General features: G+C 36.9%; 1 protein-coding gene across 1 annotated transcript; it reads left to right on the top strand.

Annotated features, from left to right (window-relative positions):
• The first annotated feature begins 326 nt into the window (after positions 1–326).
• Positions 327–24,062, top strand: LOC125648756 (uncharacterized). Its single transcript, XM_056153419.1, has 5 exons — positions 327–410; positions 510–577; positions 5,033–5,164; positions 17,322–17,423; positions 23,812–24,062. Exons 1-5 carry the CDS (start codon positions 349–351, stop codon positions 24,060–24,062), a joined length of 615 nt encoding a protein of 204 aa, XP_056009394.1. The 5' UTR covers positions 327–348.
• Positions 24,063–24,316: the final 254 nt, after the last annotated feature.

Raw genomic sequence — 24,316 nt, 5'->3', positions numbered from 1 at the left:
TATCTAAATAAAGTCTAAATAACTGTAGGGAAAATGGATTTTGTTTATTCAAGCAGTCCCTTTTTTCACTTTGATACCCTCATTCTGGTCAAAGTGGGATATGATTACCATTGAAAACTATACTGGTTCCGTGATATGAAGCAAATTTTATGATATTTGTATGTTTCCTTGTTTCCTTTTGTGATAATATCAATCCACACGTTTCCAATACCTTTTAATGAAGTAGAGTAATAAGAATAATAATTTCCCGATGAAGCATTTCCTTCTCACACTTCTTAAACACCTGTCATACTTCATACACTGATATCCAGATTAATAGTGAATTTATTTACAGAGTATTTACCAAATATGTTAACACGTCTACTGATTATTCTTCTAATACAGGCTTATTTTTCACCCGCAACATATTCGTAAGTCTTTGTTTTATATGAGTTTATACTGTAGTCATCCAAAAATACATTCTAATGCTACAGGACATCAATTAACAAAGTATATCATGTTATTTTAAGGGAGAACTATGAGTCTAGAAAATGCAAAGCTGATTTCATGTGGTCGGATGATACCAGGAGGTGTGTTGGTATGTTGCTTTACGTTGTACTTGTACATTAATCATATCGATGATTAAAAAAGACTATGTTTTAATTCCTTGTTTGTTTTACGTCACAACGAGAATTTTTTACTCATTGCAAGACGTCAACACAAAAGACCAATGCTTGGCGCTTATGGCAGTAGTAGTGAGGATTCTTTAACGCGCCAATGCTTGCCACCATACGGTACCGCCGTTTTTAAGGTCATATCCGAAGGATCGGGGTTAGAATACGTCCTCCGTACCCCTTGCTTGCCGTAAGGGGTGACTAAATGAAGCGGTCCTTCGGACGAGACCGCCAAAATTGAGGTCCCGTGTCACAGCAGGTGTGGCACGATAAAGATCCCCTCCCTGCTCAAAGGCCGAGCATAGGCCTAAATTTTGCAGTCCTTCACTGGCAATGGTGACGTCTCCATATGAGTGAAAAATTCTCGAGTGGGGCGTTAAACAATATAAAATCGATCAGTCTAGATGCCGAGCGTTTGGCGATGGAGCAATCACTACCTGTATAGTTCTTCGGGTTAAATCGACTATGCCACAATCAGGACTCGATCTCACGGCCTTCCGGTTCCGAAGCGAACGCTCTACCGGTACAAACACGTGTATAACAGTATAACAATAGATTCCTATTCCTTAACGGTCACACATTAGATTGATTGATTGGCGTTTTACGTCGTTTTGGCAATATTTCAGCCATTTTACGACGGTTAACTTATTCAATTATGTTTGGTTGTGAGTGTTTGGGTTTCCATGATGGCCCCCAGTGAGCCTACTCTTTTTCGAACATTGGGGAAACGATCTTTTGCGAACCAATGTGGTTGTGATCCTTGACACGGGACACCCTTTAACGTCCCATCCGACGGACATAAAAGTTAAAAATACATGTATATAAACAGGTTAAAATACAAAAAACAAATCGTGTATATAAACAGTTGTATTAAGTTTTTAAATTTTTCTGTAAAAGTCGCATTCTTGTAAATATTGTATATTATAATGATTGTCGATATTTGTAAAAAAAAAAAAAAAAAAAAAAAAAAAAAAAAAAGGGGGGGGGGTTCTTTCATTGATTGTACACTATTAAAAAGTATATTTCGTATAGGCGTAAAATCACTACATTTTAAAAGAATGTGATGTATAGTTAATGGACAGTCACAAGATATGCATATGCATTCAGGCTGAGGTTCTCTGTTTAGAATGTCCAATGCGTATTCTTGAAATAATCATTTCGTCTTGGCGTTTCATTACGATGTTACACGATTTGTTTACTTTGTTTTGAATAGAATAAAGTTTACTTGTATCACAAAAATCCCAAAAGCTTTGACAAGCAGAATTTACATATAGTTTTATGAAATATTTAAAATCAGTGTATGGAATTTTGAAGTGTACAATATCACCTTGAAGTGTATTTTTAGGCACTTTGTCCTCTTTGCTGTTGTCATGGATACCAATCTGACTTGGAATCCAGTAGAACTAAACTATTTTTATACCCCCCCCCCCCTTCAAAGAAGAGGGGCATATTGGTTTGCACCTGTCGGTCGGTCGGTAGACCACATGTTGTCCCCACAATATCTTGAGAACCATTCACTTGATGATAATGATATTTCATATGTGGTTTGGTTATGAGTAGAAGAGGACCCCTAATGTTTTTCAGGTCAAAAGGTCAAGGGTCAATCTACTCTGAACATAGGAATATAATGTCCGCTCAATATCTTTAGAACCCTTTGCTTGAAAGACATCAAACTTGGCACACTGGTACATCCTAAGGAGTAAATGACCCCTATTGATTTTCATGTCATATGGTCTAAGGTCAAACTGGGCATAGGAATATACTGACCATTCAATGTCTAGAGAACACTTTACTTGACAAACATCAAGCTTGGTACACCAGTACATCTTCAGAAGATGACACCTATTGATTTTGAAGTCACATGGTCAAAGGTCAAGGGTCATACTGGACATAGGAATATATTTTCCGTTCAATATCTTGAGAACCCTTTGCTTGACAAATATCAAACTTGGTACACTAGTACGTCTTCAGGAGAAGATTACCTCTATTGATTTTGAGGTCACATGGTCAAAGGTCAAGGGTCAAACCGGATATTGGAATATACTGTCTGCTCAATATCTTGAGAACCCTTTGCTTGACAAACATCAAACTTGGTACACTGGTACGTCTTCAGGAGGAGATGACCCTTATTGATTTTGAGGTCACATGGTCAAAGGTCACACTGGACATAGGAATATACTGTCCATTCAATATCTTGAGAACCCTTTGCTTTACAGACATCCAACTTGGTACACTGGTACATCCCCAGGAGAAGATTATCCCTATTGATTTTGAGGTCACATGTTTAAAGGTCAAGCATTAACCTGGACATTGGAATATACTGTCCGCTCAATATCTTGAGAACTCTTTGCTTGACAGACATCAAACTTGGTACACGGTATTTCTTCAGGAGATGACCCCTATTGATTTTGAGGTCACATGGTCAAGGGTCAAAATGGACATATAATATACTGTCCACTCAATATCTTGATAACCCTTTTGCTTGACAGACATCAAACTTAGTACACTGGTACATCTTCAGGAGAATATGACCCATATTGATTTTGAGGTCAAAAGTGAATAGTTGAACTGGACATAGTAATATATTGTCTCCTATATTTTAAGAATTATTTGCTTGATTGACAGCAAACTTGGTACACTGGTACAGCATAAGGAGTAGATGACCGCTATTGATTTTTAGGTCACATGGTCAATTCACTCTTGACATAGGAAGATACCGTCTGCTCAATATTTTGAATTGATGATACTACTATCAATTAAATGATGTATGTGTTTACCCTTTTCAATTTTGCACCATGGGGGGCATATGTGTTTTAAAAACATCTTTTGTACCTTGTTTAGTTAAAAGATAGTACCGGTGTAAGATATCTAAAATATATGGATGATCAATATTCATGTTGTTTATTAGTCGCCTACCGACGAAGTCGAGGGGACTTTAGGTTTGCGCTTCGTCCGTCTCTCCGTCCGTCAGTCAAGTTGTCCGCACTTTTTTCTTCTGTTCTTGCAGACATTTCTTTGATATTTGGTATGTCGCTTTGCCATAACAAGTTACAGATCAAGTTCGAATTTCGTCTCGGTCCATTGATTTTTCACTTAGTTATGACCCTTGGACTTAGAAAAATAGCATGCATAATAAGTTTTCCAGACTTTTTTTGGATGTACTTGCAGATATTCATTTGATATTTGGTACATTGCTTTGTCATAACAAGTTACAGATCAAGTTTGAATTTGGTCTCGGTCCGTTGATTTTGCACTTAGTTATGGCCCTCGGTCCGTTTATTTTTTCATTTGGAATAAGTTGGTATGTGACTATTTATGCATATCATACATATACCTTACCTGTATTTTACATGCTATAGACGGTAATGAAAGAGCTCAATTCATAGTTTCTAGATGACCTTGACCTGATTTTCAAGGTCAAAGGTCAAGTATTCCATTCCAGTTGATTCTGTCTTTCTACGACTTATATTCTAGGAGTTTTAGATTTTCCTGTAAAAATCGTAAACTTTCAGGGTCATTAACTCCCTTTAAGGATCACCGAAAACTTAAAAGTAAACACTACATCGTTTCATCTTGATCGCCTAAAGAATTTAGTGAAAGTTTCATGCTCTTATCATACACGGTTTTCGAGATGAATTGATAACAAGGGTTTTTTGCGTAAAGTCCCATAAGTTTGTTAGGGGTCAAAGTTCAAGTACGCAGGGTGAAATCTGAGAATGTTTCAAGATGTAGAATATTATGGTCTACTTTGGTTTTCGATAAGTCTGGAGACGTAAAAAACAATTTTTGAAAGAAGAAATAATAATAAGAAACAGAACAATATCAAAATGTCTTTCCACTGAAACGTGAAAGCCCTAATAATAAACAGAACAATATCAATAGGACTTTCCACAGAAAGGAGAAGAGCCCTAATTATGCAATGAATGAAAGGATCTTTCAAAGCTCGGCGGAGCGAATGACTTCTGTTTTAAGAACCGGGAAGTGAAGTAATTTCTTTTTCTTGTTTCTATACTAAATACAGCTAATGATGAAACATTCTCGAGTGGTCTTTCAAACGGCTGGACAAATATCGTCAACATATATTAATCAGTAAATTATATATTTCTCAAAAGACCACCATTCAAGGTCATAAAAAACAGAAGATTCAAGTGTCCTTATATTCTAAGTTAACATCTGATACAAATATTTCTGACGTGTTTCATGGGAATTTTAGCCCGTGCTTTCCACGAAAGGTAAAGATAACGAACAGTAATCAATACTGATTTTGGCGGATTATTCCGACTAGTTAATAAGAACAAGTACATGTTATTACAAGAAGCCATTTGCTGTTATTTTTAACCGTCTAAATCTAAGGAATGTTTGAAAATTGTCTATTTCAGAATGTATGTTGGGTTACTATGGACCAGAATGTATCTACCAGTGCCCTTATCCATCATTTGGTCGTCGTTGTTTGGACGGAGTCTGTTACTGTTCACGAGAGTTCTGTAATGTCTCTACAGGATGTATATCAGGTAATGAAAAATACAAGCTCTGCAAGCAATCAAAATAGATTTATTTTTGTTGGTCAGTTTTTAATAGAACTTGCATCGCATTCTGTGATGTAGACCCTGGTGAACTGAAAGTACACATCTTTAATAAAAATCCATTTATAATGAGCACTTACCGTCCTTATAGATTTAGCACTCTTTCTAATTGAATTAAACACATGGGAACTATTTTCAATGAGACAAATCAATAACTCACTTTGCAAAACACATTAAATACCAATGGAGACGTGCATGCAGTGAAGAATCGTATATATGATTTATGAAGGTATTTCTCATTTTGTATCGTAATTAAGCTGATTTTAATTGTTTTAAAGGTCAACTGAAACGAAATATAACATTTTCTATATTAAGTATGTATTTGCTTCTTTTAGATCGTATAAAATGATTGTGCAGGTTTGTTCGATTCATTTTGGTCATATATCCGCGATACGCGCGGTTAAAGATAGCGCACCTGTGTCAGAGCAGAAAATATTGCGGGAGTTATGCCCATTCAAACGAACCCGCCATATTGAAACTAAAGACGCTAATCAGCAGGTGACGTCCGGTAAACAACGAGTAAATATGGTGTATATGCGGTTACTTAATATGGACAGAGAGTAACAATGTTTAGTTTCCCTACACACACAAAAATTGCGGAGTTTGGGTGAGGAAATTAAAAACAATGGATTAATTATTGGCCGTCGAAGCTCTATTGGGGACTGTTAGGCCTACATAATAAGCCGTCCAAGGCATCGTCTTTGCATGGAACACTCAAGAATGCAATGAAAGAAAAAGGCAATCCCAACTCTCTTTGATTACAAACCGCTACACGTAGATACAAATGCCTGAAAGGGCCGAAAACGGAAAACAAATTTGGACTTTCCCCTTCATAAAGAACGTAAGTTTTGATGTAAATCATATTGGCTTATCTATTGACATTAATATAGTATGACACGATTTATTTGTTCTGAATACAAATATCCTCTACCCCTACCCGTCACAGAATTCTTATTTGATACTGAAGCTTATTTTTATTACACCCCCTCCCCCTCAGCCACACAAGTCATTCATAACTGAAGTTTACTTTTATTAATCAAGATTATTTGATGTATATCAAATAGTCCACAATTAATGAAGATTGGCCATCCCAATTATTACAGTATAAGAAACAACCTCGTTCGAACTATCTAACCACAAGCCTAACGCGGAACGAGTTAAATTCACTTCAGCAGGAAAATCTCCACGGTTTACATCAGAAGAAATTTCAAAAAAATTAGAGAATCCATTGCCATCGAGCCACATCACCGATTTATCACCATCAGGTATCCACCCAAATCATCTTTCCTATCGTCCAGCGACACACAATGAGGCCTAAAAGGAGCCGAGGCCGAGGGAAACAGCCCAACGTATGCATGCCAGACAAGGCAACGACATGGTATCACCATCCCGTGGAAGAGGGACCCGTAAACGACCCCGCCCGTAGTCACCACCACAGTGCCCCCGGAGGCCGTGGGTACCCATCCTTCCACCGTTCAGCCGGTATTAGAAGTCGAGTCCTGGATGAATGACCCCCCCCCCCCCCCCCCCTTGAAAGTCAACCCGATGCCGATATAGCCACGCGTGCAGCCGATGCAGAGCCAAGCACCCTAAAGGTAAGTGTCCAAAGCAATCATTCAATTTACTCGCTAGATCACACACCAATTAATACTGCCGCATTAGCTCATTATTTGCAAGGATACCAGCACGCTAAATTTCTACTACAAGGTTTCACTTTTGGTTTTCGTTTACAATACTTGGATCGACGGGGGGCAAAGGAATGCCGCAATATACCAAGCTTACAGTCCAACTTGTTAGTAGCTCAACAAAAAATCACCAAAGAACTCTCCCTTCAGCGCATTGCAGGGCCTTTTAACAGTTTACTTTTCCCCAATCTCAAACTATTCCCAATAGGCTTAGTTCCCAAGAAGGATGGAGATATGCGTCTTATTCACCATATATCATACCCAGAGGGAAATTCTGTTAATGACTTTATTGACCCGACAGCTTGTTCCGTTCATTATTCAGGCATCGACGATGCAGCCAACTCTACTGCAAAATCCGACATTAAATCAGCTTTTCGCCATATCCCTATACATCCTGCAGACTTCGACCTATTGAGCTTTAAATTCCAAGGGCATTATTAATTTGATAAGATGCTCCCATTTCGAGCTTCAATCAGCTGTTCCTTGTGGGATCAATTTGCGTTCTTTTTTGCACTGGATCACGCCGCAACATTCCCAAAACCCTTGAATTATACATTATTTATATTATTTTTTTGTTTTGCGTCCCAAACTATTCACCACAATGCGCCAACATTTTGCAAACCTTTAGAACGCTGTGTGTTGACCTGGGGGTCCCCATTGCCGAATATAAAACTGTGGAACCAACCACTGACTTGGTTTTCCTTGGCATCAGATTCAATACCCTTAACATGACCATGTCACTACCTTCTGATAAGCTTCACAAATTACGCAATGCTATTTAAGCTCTCCTCCAGGCTAAGAAGGTAACGTTGCAACAAATGCAGTCTCTGTTTGGGCTATTGAATTTTGCCTGTCGAGTTGTAGCCCCCGGTCGTGCTTCCTGCAGACGCTTCATCAATGCCACAATTGGTGTTAAAAAGCAACATCACAAAATTCGGGTATCTGTCAACATCAAACTAGAGCTTATGGTCTGGGCTAGTTTTCTGAAATGCTACAATGGTATTTCAGTTATTAAAAACCCCACATTAGATGACCATTCAATACAATTATTTACTGACAGTGCTGGGTGCGACCAGAGTGGATTTGGGGTCTATTTCAGTGGCAAATGGGCATGGGGGTCCTGGCCCTTACACTGGGCATTACCACGGATATGACTTTCTTAGAACTTTTCCCCGTAGTGGTAGCTCTTACCCTATGGCACCAATATTTCCAAAATTCCAAACTCCTTTTCCACATCGATAACATGTCCGTCGTCCACATTATCAACAACTCTACAAGCAAATACCCCCGAGTCATGTGCCTAGTTCGGAAACTCGTGCTCCTTGCTTTACAACACAATATCCAAATTCATGCTACCTATATCCCCTCAAAATCTAACTCTATTGCTGATTCAATATCTCGTTCACAGTGGGCCAGATTCCGACGTCTCGCACCAGAAGCAGAATTCTTTTCCACTCCCTACCCCGACATATGTGGGACATTTAGAAGAAGAAGCAGCAAGACTCTTATACAACTCTTTATCATCTAACACCCATTCGACTTATAACACTGCAATACAGCAGTTTGAAATTGTTCGCACCCAGTACAAATTGCCTCAAACATGGCCTGATCCCGTAGATCAGTTGTTGCATTATCTAGCTTACTTATCTCTTTGAGAAGGCGCCTTTAGAACAGCCCAACTTTACATCAATGCCATCTCTCACTTTCATAAACTTAAAGGTTATTCAGACACCACAAACATGTACATTGTGTCTAAAACATTGCAAGGTATCCGGAGTTCCGCTAGTCATAATAAGGCCCCAGAGTCCCCATCTCACTACGGCTTCTTACCAAAATTATTCAGGTCTTGCAACCATTTGCAGATCTCCTTACGAAACGTCCCTATTTACAGCTGCATATTGTTTAACTTATTTTGGGTTGCTTCGAGTTAGCGAAGTGCTCCATATCCAGCTATCCGACCTACTTGTCCAGTCATCTGGCCACATTTCACTCACGATTCCCAAGTCTAAAACCGATCAGTTAGAACGGTTAACCACTGTGACAATTAACAAGCAAACCATCAGAGCTTTCTGTCCAGTAAACTTAGTCAGGTCTTGCGTTAAATCAAGACCTAGCATCACAAGTACTCTGCTAGTACATATCAATGGCAAACCTATAACTCGTTTTCAATTTCAATCCATTTTACAAAAATGCCTTTCATGCTTGAGGTACCAGGATATTACAGGTCTCACAGCTTTCGTATAGGTATGGCCACCGAGTTGGCCAAGCAGGGTGTTATGTCTGCTCGGCAGAACAGGATTGACTCGGTCAACAACAGCAGAAATTAAACAACGTGGTATCTGCCATTTTAGGAACTACTTTATTATTGTGTATTCATGCGCATGTCAATACTAATATAAGAACCAACGCATTATTCCGGAATTACATATTCAAATTATAGTTCATAACACAGGGGGGTTCCAGACACTCAGATTAAAGCTATGCCGCGCTGGCATTCCAATGCCTACTTGACCTACATTCGCCCCATCTCCTAGATTAATCTTTTCATAGTATTAATTCTACCAATTACCACCCCTATAGATATGTCAAGGTTCCTTATCACATGTCTAATTCAAACCAAGTATTCCAGGTGTGTCTATCTGGATAATCGTATCATCTGTCCCGTATTGGGCTGGGTTGGCAGCACAGCACAGGTCAGGGGGCTCTGACCTCAACCTACCAGCAAGGATCACTTGGAACGGTGTTTGGGGCCTTAAGTGGAATCAAGTGCAAAAGACATCTCAAACATGGTCAATAATGCCCCCCTCCAGACTTCCTGCTCTTCCATGTTAGATCAAACGATCTTACTTCCCCCGACATCACTACCCAATCCCTAGCCAACATGATTCAATGCACTGTGACCAACAACCAAACTCATCTAGTCAGGCTTACTTGCTAGACGTTATTGGCATCATGTATCATGTATCCTTAAAGGATGGGCCCAAAATCAACAAAAGACGTCTAAGGCTAAACAAACAAATGCTCAAGTTCATGGTCAAGGAAGTTCAAGGTTTTTATTAGCTCTTCTGAGCCGAAGGCTCAAAGAGCTAATCATATGGCCATATGTCTGGCGTGCGGTGTGCATCAACTTTTTGGGAAAAGGGCTATATCTCAAGAACTCCTTGGCCAATTTTTGTCAAATTTGTCACAGGGTATCCTTGGCCCAAGGGCTTACATTTGTACTAAAACTAGGGTTGTGACCCTTTAACAAGGGGAGGTAATTACGAAAATGCAAACAAAAGTAGTGGTTGCTAAAAAATCAAGAACCACTGGGCAAATTATCACCAAACTTATGCATAAGCATAAGGATAAGTTGTAGATAAAAAATTGTTCAAGGCATCATCCTGAGGCAAAGGGTGTGGTCTCAAGGTCACTTCAAAGTTGACCTTAAATTTTGTTTTGTTAAAACTTTGATATTTTGCTTAGGATATGGACTAGGATCATCAAATTTTGTCAGTTGATGCATCTTAGGTCCTAATATCATGTTGTCTCAAAAGTAGGTCATGGTGACCTACTTTTTGAATTTCGCAGGCAATTATTATTAAATGGATTTTGATGCATATCTTGGACACTTTTAAGCCTATGATCATCAAAAGTTGTCAGTTGATGGATCATGGGACCTTAAAGTGCGTCATGTAAAAAGTATGTCACCATGACCTACTTTCTGAATTTTATGGCTAATCGTTTAAGAATACATTTTAGGTTGTTATTTCAGATACCGAGATGTTTAGAATCATCAAACCTTGTAAGTTAATGCGTCTAGAGGCCTCGAAACATATTTATAAAAAATGTAGGTCACAGTGACCTACGTTTTGAATTTTGCAGACATTCAAATTTCACATTTTCAATTTTAGATGCATATTTTGGACACTATGAAAGCTAGGATCATCAAACTGTCAGTTGATGCATCTTGAGTCTTCATGGTTTGTTGACCAAAATGTAGGTCACCGTGACCTACTTTTGGAATTTGACGGCTATATTTTAATATTTCAGATACTATTTGACTTACAATTATCAAACTTTGATAGTTGATGCATGTTGAGTCTTCAGAGTGTGTTACTAAAAAGTAGGTCACTGTGACCTACTTTTGGAATTTGACGTTTATATCTGAATATTTCATATACTATTTGACTTCAATTATCAAACTTTGTCAGTTGATGCATCTTGAATCTTTGGAGTGTGTCGACCAAAAAGTTGGTCACTGTGGCCTTCTTTTGGAATTTGACGGCTATATTTGAATACTATACTATTTGACTTGTCAGTTGATGCATCTTGAGTCTACAGTGTGTCGACCAAAAGTAGGTCACAGTGACCTACTTTTGGACAGTTACATTTAAATTTTCAGGTACTATTTGACTTAACATAATCAAACTTTGTTAATTGATGAATCTTGGTTAGTGATAATTTTTACTGTTCTACAGTGTATCAGAAGAGTGATTCTAGGCCCATGGGCCTCTTGTATAGATCATGATCATAATATCAAGTTCTCAGAAATACCGTTATTCAGTCAAGATGGTACCTATTTATCTAACCTGGGAAACCAAGTATTTCTCAATAATCTACAGGCAGGGTTACAATCTTTCGTCTCCCAAGACTAAAACACCACCCATTCCCCTCAGTGACCCCCTTTTTATTCCATGGTTTGGTCAGACAGCCATTTTCTACTTTTACTCCTGCGTTAAGTTAGGTAATTCACATACATGCCTAGGTCGGCTAGATAAGTAGTTTTTAAGTTCAAGTATTCAGGGCACTAGTGTATATCAAATTTATTGTGGGGGACATTGTCCCAATGTCTGTGGCGGACTGGGGAGTGCGTTGGGGTAGTTGGATCACTAATTCTGCGTCAAAACCGGCTGTCCTCTCAGCTGCTACTAAAGCAGGAGGCAGGTAGTTAAGGTATACCCTCCAGATGACCATTTGCATAGGTCAAGGGTCAGTCAATATTCATGAAAATAGTAATTTCTTAAATAAGTTAGTAAAGTTTATTTCGTGGGGCTCTCGGCTAGTTCATAGCTGGGGCCACATCCACCTCCTACCAAGGGAGGGGTTGCTTCAGGCTGGTGCATGTTGCAACCACTGTAGGAGGATCTAAGGCTTGATCTGCACTTGCTAATTAAAGCAGGTAGCACGCAGGAGACAGGTGAGATGTGCAGAGGTCTCTACACCCCTAAGAACGTGGTCACCCGTTCAGGCTGGGCACCTATGTTCACATAGGGCTCCCGGCGTTATCCCTACTTTGGTAGTTAAACTGGTACACTGGCCGCCTCCTACATAATAAGCCGTCCAAGACACGGTCTTTCCATGGAACACTCAAGAATGAAATGAAAGAAAAAGGCAATCCCAACTCTCTTTGATTACAAACCGCTACACGTAGATACAAAGGCCTCAAAGGGCCGAAAACGGAAAACAAATTTGGACTTTCCCCTTCATAAAGAACGTAAGTTTTGATGTGAATCATATTGGCTTTTTTATTGACATTAATATAGTATGAAACGATTTATTTGTTGTCTATACGAATATCCTCTACCCCCACCCGTCACAAAATTCTTATTTCATACTGAAGCTTATTTTTTATTACACCCCCTCCCCTTCAGCCACACAAGTCATTCATAACTGAAGGTTACTTTTATTAATTTGTTCCTAGTTTATATGCGTTAGAAGTTGATGACAATGTCCGAATCATTCTTCCCCCACCTCCCCAATTCCAAGACAATCAACAAAAACAACAATTTTTACATGCATCCAATTCCATTGATAATCCTGCCATTCAAAATGATTTAATCATGAATGGAACAAACACTTATGAAATAACTACACAAACTACATATGGAATGATTGCAAGATTTGTACTAGAGCCACATAATGACATGAATTGTATTATCAAATTTGTTTTCAAAAATATTACATATTGGTGTAAATTTAATGGATACTTTGAATGTTCATATAACATACATACAAACATGTACATACATTTGTACATGTATACAAGTTAGGTGAAGGATATCAGGCAAATATCTATGAATATTATTCTAGATTGAAGTGAACTTTTGCAAATGTGTGAATTAGAATCATGGCCAAAATGCATGTTAAGTAACTTTGTATAAAATCTGAATATTTTTTCACTTGTGTTCTGCATACATGCCCTTTAGATTTTTTACACCTTGTCCATGATGTTACTCTCGATACTGTTACTAAGTTTGAATACAAACTCAATACAGTGTCAACAATTATTGGCCTAACATAACAAATTCTAAAATTTTCTAAAATTCATATTATTTTTATGCCATAAAGGTAAACGATTTTTAAAACAACTAAATATAGGTACACATAGTTGTACTGAGTTTTCGCTCAAGTATAATTAATATAAAATCAAGAAATAGGTATAGAAAAATCTACACAAGTAGTAGTACAATAAAAACAGCACTAGTCCAGTATACTTATGATATATACATACAACATGACTAAGTACACATGATCCACATTTGATTAATTAATGTGAAGCATATATACTTAGTTGTCATTGGATATATGTTCTCTACTTTTAAAATACCTACACCATGGACTTTTTCTGCAGTTTATATATATATATATATATATATATATATATATATATATATATATAAAGCACATAAATAGCAATGAACTCTTGAATGAACATAACTGCCCTAAGTGAAGAAATATTTGATATAAAGCACAGAAAATTTCACTTTATTTAGATACCCACTTCCGCCCCTACCCGGGGTTGAACTCACGACCTGCGGAACCAAATCTCCTAGCAGCACGTAACCAGCGCGCTTGACTGCTCGACCATCTAGGCAAGTACTATAGTATATATATGTGCGCAATGTATCCATGCTGATACTATGCAAAATTCCCAATTAAGTTGCAGAACCAAAAAAGAGCAATTTTACAATTTACTTAATAAATAAATTATGAATTTAATAAATGAATATTTCTTACAACCATATTTTTATAATATTCTTATAATTATGAGATGAAAAATTAAACTTGACTTTATCATTAAATAAATTCAGTTGTTGGAAAAAGAAACAAAATATATGTACAAATTTTACATGTAGGCCAATTTTGACCATTGGCATACTTATTTTCATGTTTATCTACCATTTGCATTAAATTATTTGAAATACTTGAATGAATTAGCAATTTCAATGAAGAAAATATTAAAGAACATTGGTATTAAATAATCAGACATATGAATGTGTATTTCAGATTAAGCCTTTGAATTGATGCAGGAAGTGATCAGTTTGGCCCCTACAGAAACTCCAGGAAGTTAATATAATGGATGTTGTTGGTAATTATCCTGCCCCGATCACAAATTCCTACCAACATGAGTCAAACTAGGTGACTGTGGCCTGTAGACCTTTTGGATTTAACCCAGATTACATATATGTAAATTGATGTTATATATTATGTACAATATAAAAACTGAACATCAAACTATGTTTACTTGTTTTTATTTATTTATATCACTTATGAAAAATGCATTAAAAATTTATCACACATTTAAATTAATATCAAAGGGTATTTAAATCCACAGTTCTGTTGTGCTGAAATGATTTCTTATTATAGTCACAATGCAAGATAGAAGAACTTTCCGATTGTTTTTCCCAAGCTATTACCAGATCTCCAATATGCACGATGTCTGCAAAATCTGTTAAAAAATTAAAAAGAATTTAAATTTTTCAAATATAATTGATGACTTTCATCAAACAAAAAAAAAATGGGGGAGGTACTTTAAATATGAATGATTTTTCAGGAATTAATTAAAATGTGCACATGGTTAAACAGTAAAATAGGTAAAGATAAATCATAAGAAATTGATCGAGGCACATTTTATGTTTATTTGAAAGGAAGTGCATAAAAGGGTCAACCATTCAGTGGGTTTAGATATTCAAATAGGAGAGGTTCATTATGACTATGGCTCATAGTGAATCAGGAGACCGAGTCCCCCCCCCCCCCCCCTCCCCCCCCCCGTTATCAATATTAACTTTGAGTAATCATAACTAAATACATACTTGTGAATCAATTCCCCCTCCTCCAAGGGACCTTTATTTTGTATGCACTCATAATAAGCTGTTCTTATAACCTATCTGTTGAGACAATTTGCGTGATCTGTGATGCAGGACACGCCCACCTCTTCAATCCTATGCACGACAACATTTGGACTCCCTTCTTGAGGGCATTGCGATGAAATTATTAGCCTTTATGATTACCTGTTAGAATAATAGTAGACTAGTCTTAAAAATACATGCTGATGCACTACTGCATGAGCTTTGAGTAATCGTTTCGTTTTCATTAAAAGTCTCATATAAATAATTAGCCTAAATTAACAAACCATTGCATATCAGATGGTGAGCAGGTGAAGGGCATTCGTCCGATTGATCCTCGCTGTTTTCTGAATTACTATCGTTTTCCGGTAGTGAGGGTGCGTCTCGCTGTACAACTGGTTCGTACTGGCAGGGCTGCACATTAAAACTAAGCGATATATCTATTTCAGGAATACAATCTTCCGAATCATTTTCATATCGTGCCGCCATATTGAAATATCAGGTTAGCCTAAAGGGCAGATAACAATAAAAATTTACGGGGTTGAAATTAACGATGTCGTATCTACCTGGATGATCGAAACAAAAATTATTCTTATGTGAAAACGTTTAAGGAATGGGTTGACCTTTAAGTGTATTCTGTATAAGTTCCATATATTTAGAAACCAATTAATTTCTACCTTACTCGTTGATTATATATATATATATATATATATATATATATATATAATACACAACACCAGCCTACATTGTAAGTGGTAATCATAGAAGCTAAGTATGGTATATTTCTGTCCACATAGATAAAACAACACTCCCCCTCATTCTCCCTCTATTGCAATTGGTTTTCGTCCGTCGTCGTGCGGTAACAATTGAACATTTTTAACTTCTTGATAACTACCAGTCCAATTCTTTTCAAATTCAGTATGAAGGATCATTGGTACAAGGGGGACATAAATTGTAAATTTCAGGACTCCAGCACCCCCGGGGCCCTAGGGGCGGGGCCAAAATTGACTAATTTTCAAAAATCTTCTTAAGAACCCCACACGTGTAAGAAAAACTAAATGCATGGTGATGTAGAGTAGGAAGGCCTCTACCAAAATTGTAAATTTCATGATCTCCGGTATCTTTAGTGCTATTGATACTAAATTGAAAGTAAATAGATATTTAGAAAGAACAGGTAGTCCTTTACGAAAATTGTAAATTTGATGATCCCAGTAGTTGTTTTGGTATCGGGGTGGGGCCAAAATGGTCAGTTATCAAATGTGTGAACAATAAACATTTTTAACTTTTTCTTGATAACTACCATTCCAATTCTTTTCAAATCTGGTATGAAACATATTTGGAACAAGGGGAACACAAATTGTAAATTTCAGGACTCCTGCACCCCTGCGGCCTTAGGGGCGGGGCAAAAATAGACCAATTTTAAAAAATATTCTCTAGTCTGCACATGTGTAAGAAAAATTAAATGTATAGTGATGTAGAGCAGGAAGGCCTCTACCAAAATTGTAAATTTCCTGATTCCCTGGGTAGGGGTTCTGACCCCAGGGCGGGGCCAAACTTGGTATATAGTGTTTATGTGTAAAACACTTGAATAGCATCTTCTTTAGTGCTATTTATACTAAATTGAAACTAAATGGATAGAGCAGGTAGTCTTTTACCAAAATTGTAAATTTGATAATCCCAAGAGTGCTTAGGTTCTGAACCCCAGGGTAGGGCCAAAATTAGTATATAGTATTTAGGTGTAAGTTTGCTGATACTGTATAAAATCTAAATGCATACTTGCAGATGTTTTAATGTTAATACACCTGTTCTTGAAAGCCTTTCATCACTGTATGCACTTTTGAGGGGGCAGTGAAGTTTTAAGAACACATCTTGTTTTATACTGTTGCTGAATATTAGAATTTAGCTTCGATATTCAGAACAGAACATTTTTTTCTAGATTTCATAGCCCATGGAAGTAATGATACTTTTTCACTTGTATTCAGGTGACCGATAAGGCCTGTGGGTCTCTTCTCTCTCGTATACACACAGAACATGAAAAAATATATACGTGTAGATCAAAATATTATGAGCTTCGCCCTTGAGATTTTTAGCAGTCTGGTGACGCAGTCTGGAATAAGCTTGGGGAGAGATTTCTTTGAATTGGGAAACACAATTACTTTGAAGAAATGATATGGAAAATGTTAATGATATGAGCCCATTATCACATTACGATTATATATCCTACCTATACTACACACGTAATTTAATTACAATTTAAAGTACTTTGATAACACATTTATTATCCTTTTGCAGTTGAGGCTAAAGATTCTACAATTTTGACCACGCAATTAGGAAAAAATTTTCAACCCAGAGGTCACAGTGATATCAAGGACAGGACAATTAATGAGGATTCTGGTATTACACATACTAACTTTCCAGCTACTTATTTAGCGAAGTAAGAAGGGAGGGGGTAAAACCCAACCTCGGGAACTCTGATCGTGACAAGAAATCCGAAGACGGTTTTTATCAAAAGCCAAGGAAACACAGACATAGAAACTATGTGTCAGTCATTCTGGTTACGTTCTTCGGAACCTCGGTGTCAGTTTTGTTGATTGTTGTGGGATACCAGATTTGGTCCAAAAATGTACAGAAATTGTGAACAAACCCCAAAACATATATCTGTTACTTCTGACCCATAGCAAAAGAGAATATACTGTACAATGAAATCAACAATACTAGTATAATGTAATGAACAACTAACCAGTGTCTAAGTACATGTATAAGAATAGCCAATAGAAAGGAAACATAACTAAACTACAGGAGTAAATATTCTGTCACGATGTATTCTGAGGTAGTGAGCAGCAGTTGATGATATGTTGAATAAATTTAGGACCATAAAATATTCTTGTCAATATTAGCTTGATAAAAGAAACTTCTAATTCCTGAAATAAGTATTATTGTATCTCGCCTTTCCAGAAGTGGGGCATATTGTTTTGGTGTGACTTCTTCTGCTTCTCATACAAGTTTGTCTGGGTTACTACTTTTTTGTGTTTTGAAATAGTCCTTTGATATTAGGGTACAGCATGATAAGAGAATGTGTCCCGTACCATTTTGATTACCTTTGGCCTTGAGCTTTTATGTAAAGGTCAAATAATAGAATTTTGGGCGGGATTTTTGTCCGAACGATAATTATGTTGTATTTTAAAATAGTCCTTTGATATTTGGTATACCATGATAAGACAAGTGTGCCACTTACCTTGTTTTATCTTGACCTTTTATATAAAGGTCAAATAATATGATTTGGGGGAATGTCTTGTCCTGACCTTAGCTTTTTAAGGTAACCTCAGTAAATTCAGGTGACCTATTGCAATCGGTTGTCGTCCGTCGTCGTCCATCGTCCGTTAACAATTGAACATTTTTGACTTCTTCTTGATAACTACCAATCCAATTCTTTGGAACAAGGGGAACATAAATTGTAAATTTCAGGATTCCTGCACCCCTGGGGCCTTAGGGGTGGGGCAAAAACTGCCCAAAATTGACCAATTTAAAAACATCTTCGTCTAAACAACCGAACACGCGTAAGAACAACTAAATGCATGGTGATGGAGAGCAGGAAGGCCTCTACCTAAATTGTAAATTTCATGATCCCCGGGGTAGGGGTTCTGACCCCAGGGCGGGGCTAAACTTGGAATATAGTGTTTATGTGTAAAACACTTAAATAACATCTTTAGTGCTGTTGATACTATATTGAAACTAAATAGATATTTAGAAAGAGCAGGTAGTCTTTTACCAAAATTGTAAATTTGATGAGGATTCCCAGGGTTATCAGGGTGGGGCCAGAATGGTCAGTTATTGAATGTGTGAACAATAGACTTTTTGAACTTCTTGATAACTACCATTTCAATTCTTTTCATATTTGGTATGAAGCATCTTTGGAACAAGGGGAACATAAATTGTAAATTTCAGGATTCCTGGGGTCATAGGGGCGGGGCAAAAACTGCCCAAAATTGAACAATTTTCAAAAATCTTCTTCTCAAGAACCGCACACGTGTAAGAAAAACTAAATGCATGGTGATGGAGAACAGGGAGGCCTATACCAAAATTGTAAATTTCATGACCCCCGGGGTAGGGGCTCTGACCCCAGGGTGGGGCCAAACTTGTTATATAGTGTTTATGTGTAAAACACTTAAATAACATCTTCTTTAGTGCTGTCGATACTAAATAAACACTAAATGGATAGAAGAGGTAGTCTTTTACCAAAATTGTAAATTTGATGATCCCCAGGGTAAAGGTTCTGACCCCGGGGTGGGGCCAAACTTAGTATATAGTATTTATGTGTAAGTTTGTTGATACTGTATAAAATCTAAATGCATACTTAGGAATAGCAGGAAAGGATGTAGAAAAAAGTGAATTTCAATTAAAACCCAGGGTTATGACTTAAGGATGAGTATAAATTAGTCATATGTTTTGATGTTTTTATGTTAATACACCTATTATTTAAAGCCTTTCATCTGTCCATGCACTTTTGAAGGCAGTGAAGTTTTAAGAACACGCCTTGTTTTATACTGTTGCTGAACAATTAGAATTTAGCTTAAATATTCAGAACAGGAATTTTTTTCTAGATTTCATAGCCCATGGAAGTAGTGATACATTTTCAATAGTATTCAGGTGACCGATAAGGCCTGTTGGCCTCTTGTTGTCTTTTGACATAGGTCGATCTTTGATATCAGTGTGTGGAGTGCCATTTTGATGACTTTATTCAAATGTCAACTAGAAGTTTTTTTAGACTAGACCTTTGATGTTTGGTATGTTGGTAACCATGATAAGACAGTTTGTCGCGTGCCATTTTCGAAGACGTTTGACCTTTTATGTAAAGGTCAAATAATTGGGGGGGGGGTGCCCAGACCATATACGTAACATTTTTGTGTATTTTCACATAGGCTTTTGATATTTGGTATGTTTGCCAGTTTCATTTATTATCATATATTCACAACACCGTTCTTTGGTTGAAGAACACATACTTATAGGTGACTAAGATGTACCGTAACTCTTAATTTTCCACTTAAAATATTATCCCTAAAATGTTCTTTTAAAAAAACTATGAAAGGGGATAAATCAGTTTTAGTGTGCTAAAACAATTCTTCCTAGTTTTGTTTCATATCGAGCACCACTCCGTTAGGTACATGGGTTAACAATACCTTATATACAATTAGATAACAGTTTGTATTTAGATGATATATAGTTTTCCATCATAATACTAAATGAAACACTGACTATTAGAGAGGTGAACTCTTCTGTTATTTTCCATATACACATGTATTATCACTTGTCTTGAAAGCAAGACTTAACGTAACATACATGTATACATACTGTTGAAATTGAAATGCATTCCATTTACACGCGATGTAATTTATACGTGTTGAATTTTTATCCACCGTTGATTTGCAGATGCTCTTTCAAATAAATTGTCAAGAATTGTGAGGAAAACGCATATTGCATGCATATGGAATTATATACATGTATAATCATGTCTCCCAATACTTCTTCATTCTAACTGTAATGAAAATACGTGAATACAAGAAAAAAGGGCGGCTTTGGAATAAAGATGAATGCCGGAAAGCGAACTTCGTAAACTACTTGCTCACGTGATATGTTTGATTCCATTATACATAAACAAATGCTACATGTACTACATTGAAACCAACTGTAATGTGCAAATATTATAAAGGAGCTTGCTATTTTCTCAGATTAATATCTATTGTATATCGCATTAGTTTTGTAGCATTCTTAAAAGTGAACATATTTTCTATGTAAATTTCAACAATGTAAAGAGGGTGTTGCACCAACTTCCCCTAGTCGGAGCACCTTGCCAACACTCGTGACGTAGAACTGACCTTCATTCATATTTATACTCTTATTGCGTATTTGCCATCCTGTAGGATTTCCCTGTACTAAGGACAAGCCTAATACATTTTGTGTGTCAATAGATTATACATGTAGTCTAAACATAATTTTTGAACTCGTGAACATTAAATTGTCTTTTTTTCTCTTTTGAGTATCAGTAACAATGTATACGGTTACATGTTACAAGTGTATCAAATATTTAATATGCTATACTACTACAGTCTAAAATACTCGTATGTATTATTTTCTACAACCAACAGTTGACAACTGTACATGACTCTGACCACAAAACAAACAAGAGGTACTGTGAGCAATGCTCACTAAGAATACCCCCCGCTTACCCCAATCTCCCAAAGGGTGTTGGTAATAGGTATAAACTACCTCTTTTCTGAGTGTAAAAAACAAATGGCATGACAAACCGAACCATATTGCTACTTCGATGTCCAGTGCGCGTGACCTTTGACCTTTTGACCCCAAAATCGATAGGGAACATCTTCATCCCATGGGTAGTCCATATGTATGATATGGTGACTGTAGGTGGAAAGGATAACGCTTTAGAGCCCGGAAACCATATTGCTACTTAGATGTCCAGTGCGCTTGACCTTTGACCTTTTGACCCCAAAATCAATAGGGAACATCTTCATCCCATGGGTAGTCCATATGTATGATATGGTGACTGTAGGTGGAAAGGATAACGCTTTAGAGCCCGGAAACCATATTGCTACTTCGATGTCCAGTGCGCTTGACCTTTGACCTTTTGACCCCAAAATCGATAGGGAACATCTTCATCCCATGGGTAGTCCATATGTATGATATGGTGACGGTAGGTGGAAAGGATAATGCTTTAGAGTCCGGAAACCAGTGCGTCTACAGACGGACGGACGGACGGACAGACGGACAACCCGATTCCAGTATACCCCCCCCCCCCCCCCCACAACTTGTTGCGGGGGGTATAAATATGGGAAGTTCAAAACGCAATAATAAAGTTCAACAGTACATTCACATGTAAAAATTGATTCCCCATACCAATCTGCTACTGAAATACATATCATCTTCTCCACTCAAAGTGTTTAACGGTTATCAATCTTGTTTGGCCTTAACGTTTTTCTTCCCAAGCTATGCAAAGTTCACAATGATTTTCGTAAAAGCCACCATGCCTTTGTCAGCAACTTTCATTCAGAAAATGAAACAAGTTCTTGTTAGCAACCTTGACTATTAAAACACAGGTATTGCATGCTGTGTTCGGCGTGTTTGTTGCGAGTCCTATTCACAAACTAAACAGTGTCCAGGTAGGAAGCTTATTTCAAACTCGACACACATTAATAAACAGAGATTTGACATGAAGCATTTATAAAAACTAGAAGTAAGGGGAAAAAATCTAGATGAAAAACGTAACATGAAAAAATTGGGTTCGTGGGGGATTCGAACCCAGTCGTTTTAAAAAAGAAAACATCTTTACATAGAAAAGTCGACGACATTACAAACATGTACAAAAATTTACAAAAAATGCCCTCGTCAAACAAAATTTCAAAGCGACAGTTTTTTTAAAGAAGAAAATTCGAAGAACATGTTCATGCTAATTTTTTTTTTTCACGGAGAGTTTTTTTCCTGAAATTCGAGGATACTCCTCAATTTTAACTATAAAATTCATATAAATCGCTTATTGCTTGACTTAAACTCGAAATATTTTGGCTAATTATTGTCAATACACGTCTTTTAAACTTATTTTTAAAAATGTTTGACTCAAGAGATACGTTCCAATTGGTTTTATCATATATTTGAATAACTTAATTTTATCGATCTTTCATTCCACACCCTTAGGAAAATTAACATGAGACGTGCAACACCTTCTTTTCCATTTCATCATGGAAATAACCAGAATAACATTAAAAATGGCATACATGTACAGTGTATGAAACGATATTCTGAAGAAATTGAGTTTTGCATGGGAATTTATTAATAAAGATTATTAAACAAGAAATTATTTTTAATTCTTTTTTTTTAATGCATGATAACGTCATAGCAGCTAATATTAAATGAAACTCTAAAAGCAAAACTTCCGTCAATTATAAAATCACCATAACTTCCAAATAAATGACGGAAACATAAAATTTATTATAGGTATATGGTACGAATGCACGTTGAATGACACAAACAATAGGTAAGTGCTGAGTCGTATCCATGTGCGTATGTGTAAGCACATTGTAGGGATACTAAAATGGCCATGACTGTCTGATAAAATATTCAAATAAAATGAAGTTTTCACTGCAGGTTATGATATTAATGCCTAATAAATGTTGGTAAGTCGCGAGCGCGTGAATGTGTTGTAATTTTTAACATATAAAATCAAGTATTGATCTTTTGCGATTAATGAAATGTTTTGAATTTTATGTTGCGGATATATTTCCAGACTTTCTTCCAATTAGTGTCGACAAAATCACTTACAGACGCGCGCAAGCACGTGCACACTATTCTGATTGGCTAAGATTTAAATCCCTGTAGCTGTCGTATGAATGAGAGAAATTGATTGAATATTGTTTAACTCGAGAATTGTTCACTCATATGGAGAAGTGGAAGTGAAATGACATTGACATCATAGGTACATGTAATTACATTCTACAAAAATCTACATGTAAGATCATTCGTTTGCTGAGGTACATATGCATACACGTGTATACACGTACGTTCTTTGACCTCCTGTTTTGGACTTGCTCTTATTTTCTAATTTTTCACTCTCTATATATCAAGACTTGTAACGTAAGCTTGCAATATATATTATGCGTGTCGATTGAAGGATTCAGCTCGGCTTACTCGAGCAAAATGTACCACTTATGAGATGGGGGAACTTTGGGAAACTTCTGTGACGGTTAATTAGCACTTGTTCATTTACTTTTTGTAGTTCAGCTGAAACATTCTACTATTTTGTCCACATCAACGGGAAACACTTTCCAAACTGGGGATCATAATAATGGCAAGGACAACACGATTAATGAGAATTCAGTTACCAACTATCAAACCACTGAGTTTAGTGAAACAGGAAGAGAGGAGCTGAAACCCAATCAGAGGAACTCTGATTATGAGAAGAAATCCGAAGATAATGTACATCAAAGGCTGCGAAACAATAGTTGTACAAATTATAAAGGTATTTAACAAAATAATGAGGGAATTGCAAGGTATGAGTCTTCATGTGTTAATTATTTTTCTTCATAATCCTTCATTGTATTAACATGTACCATGCCTAATCCATAGTCTATTGCGGCGAAGGAAACATGCTTCTTCAACGGTGTCGACTTTATTAGCCCTTTTGTGAGTGCAATAGATAGAAGTCCATGCTTTAAATACCATGACACATAAATGCATGTACTTATGTTGGACTATTGCTCTCATTAGCATCTAAACACCAA

This window comes from Ostrea edulis, chromosome 2 (assembly GCF_947568905.1).
Source record: "Ostrea edulis chromosome 2, xbOstEdul1.1, whole genome shotgun sequence".
In the NCBI taxonomy this organism is placed as follows: Eukaryota; Metazoa; Mollusca; class Bivalvia; order Ostreida; family Ostreidae; genus Ostrea; species Ostrea edulis.
The sequence above is the reverse complement of the archived record's forward strand: the minus strand, read 5'-3'. Positions and strand labels throughout refer to the sequence as shown.

Bases quoted from the DNA above. Each gene is read 5' to 3' on its own strand.
- LOC125648756 (XM_056153419.1), top strand. From the start codon at position 349: ATGTTAACACGTCTACTGATTATTCTTCTAATACAGGCTTATTTTTCA. The intron at 578-5,032 runs GTATGTTGCTTT...TGTCTATTTCAG, and splicing joins TGATACCAGGAGGTGTGTTG to AATGTATGTTGGGTTACTAT. The intron at 5,165-17,321 runs GTAATGAAAAAT...ATCCTTTTGCAG, and splicing joins CTCTACAGGATGTATATCAG to TTGAGGCTAAAGATTCTACA.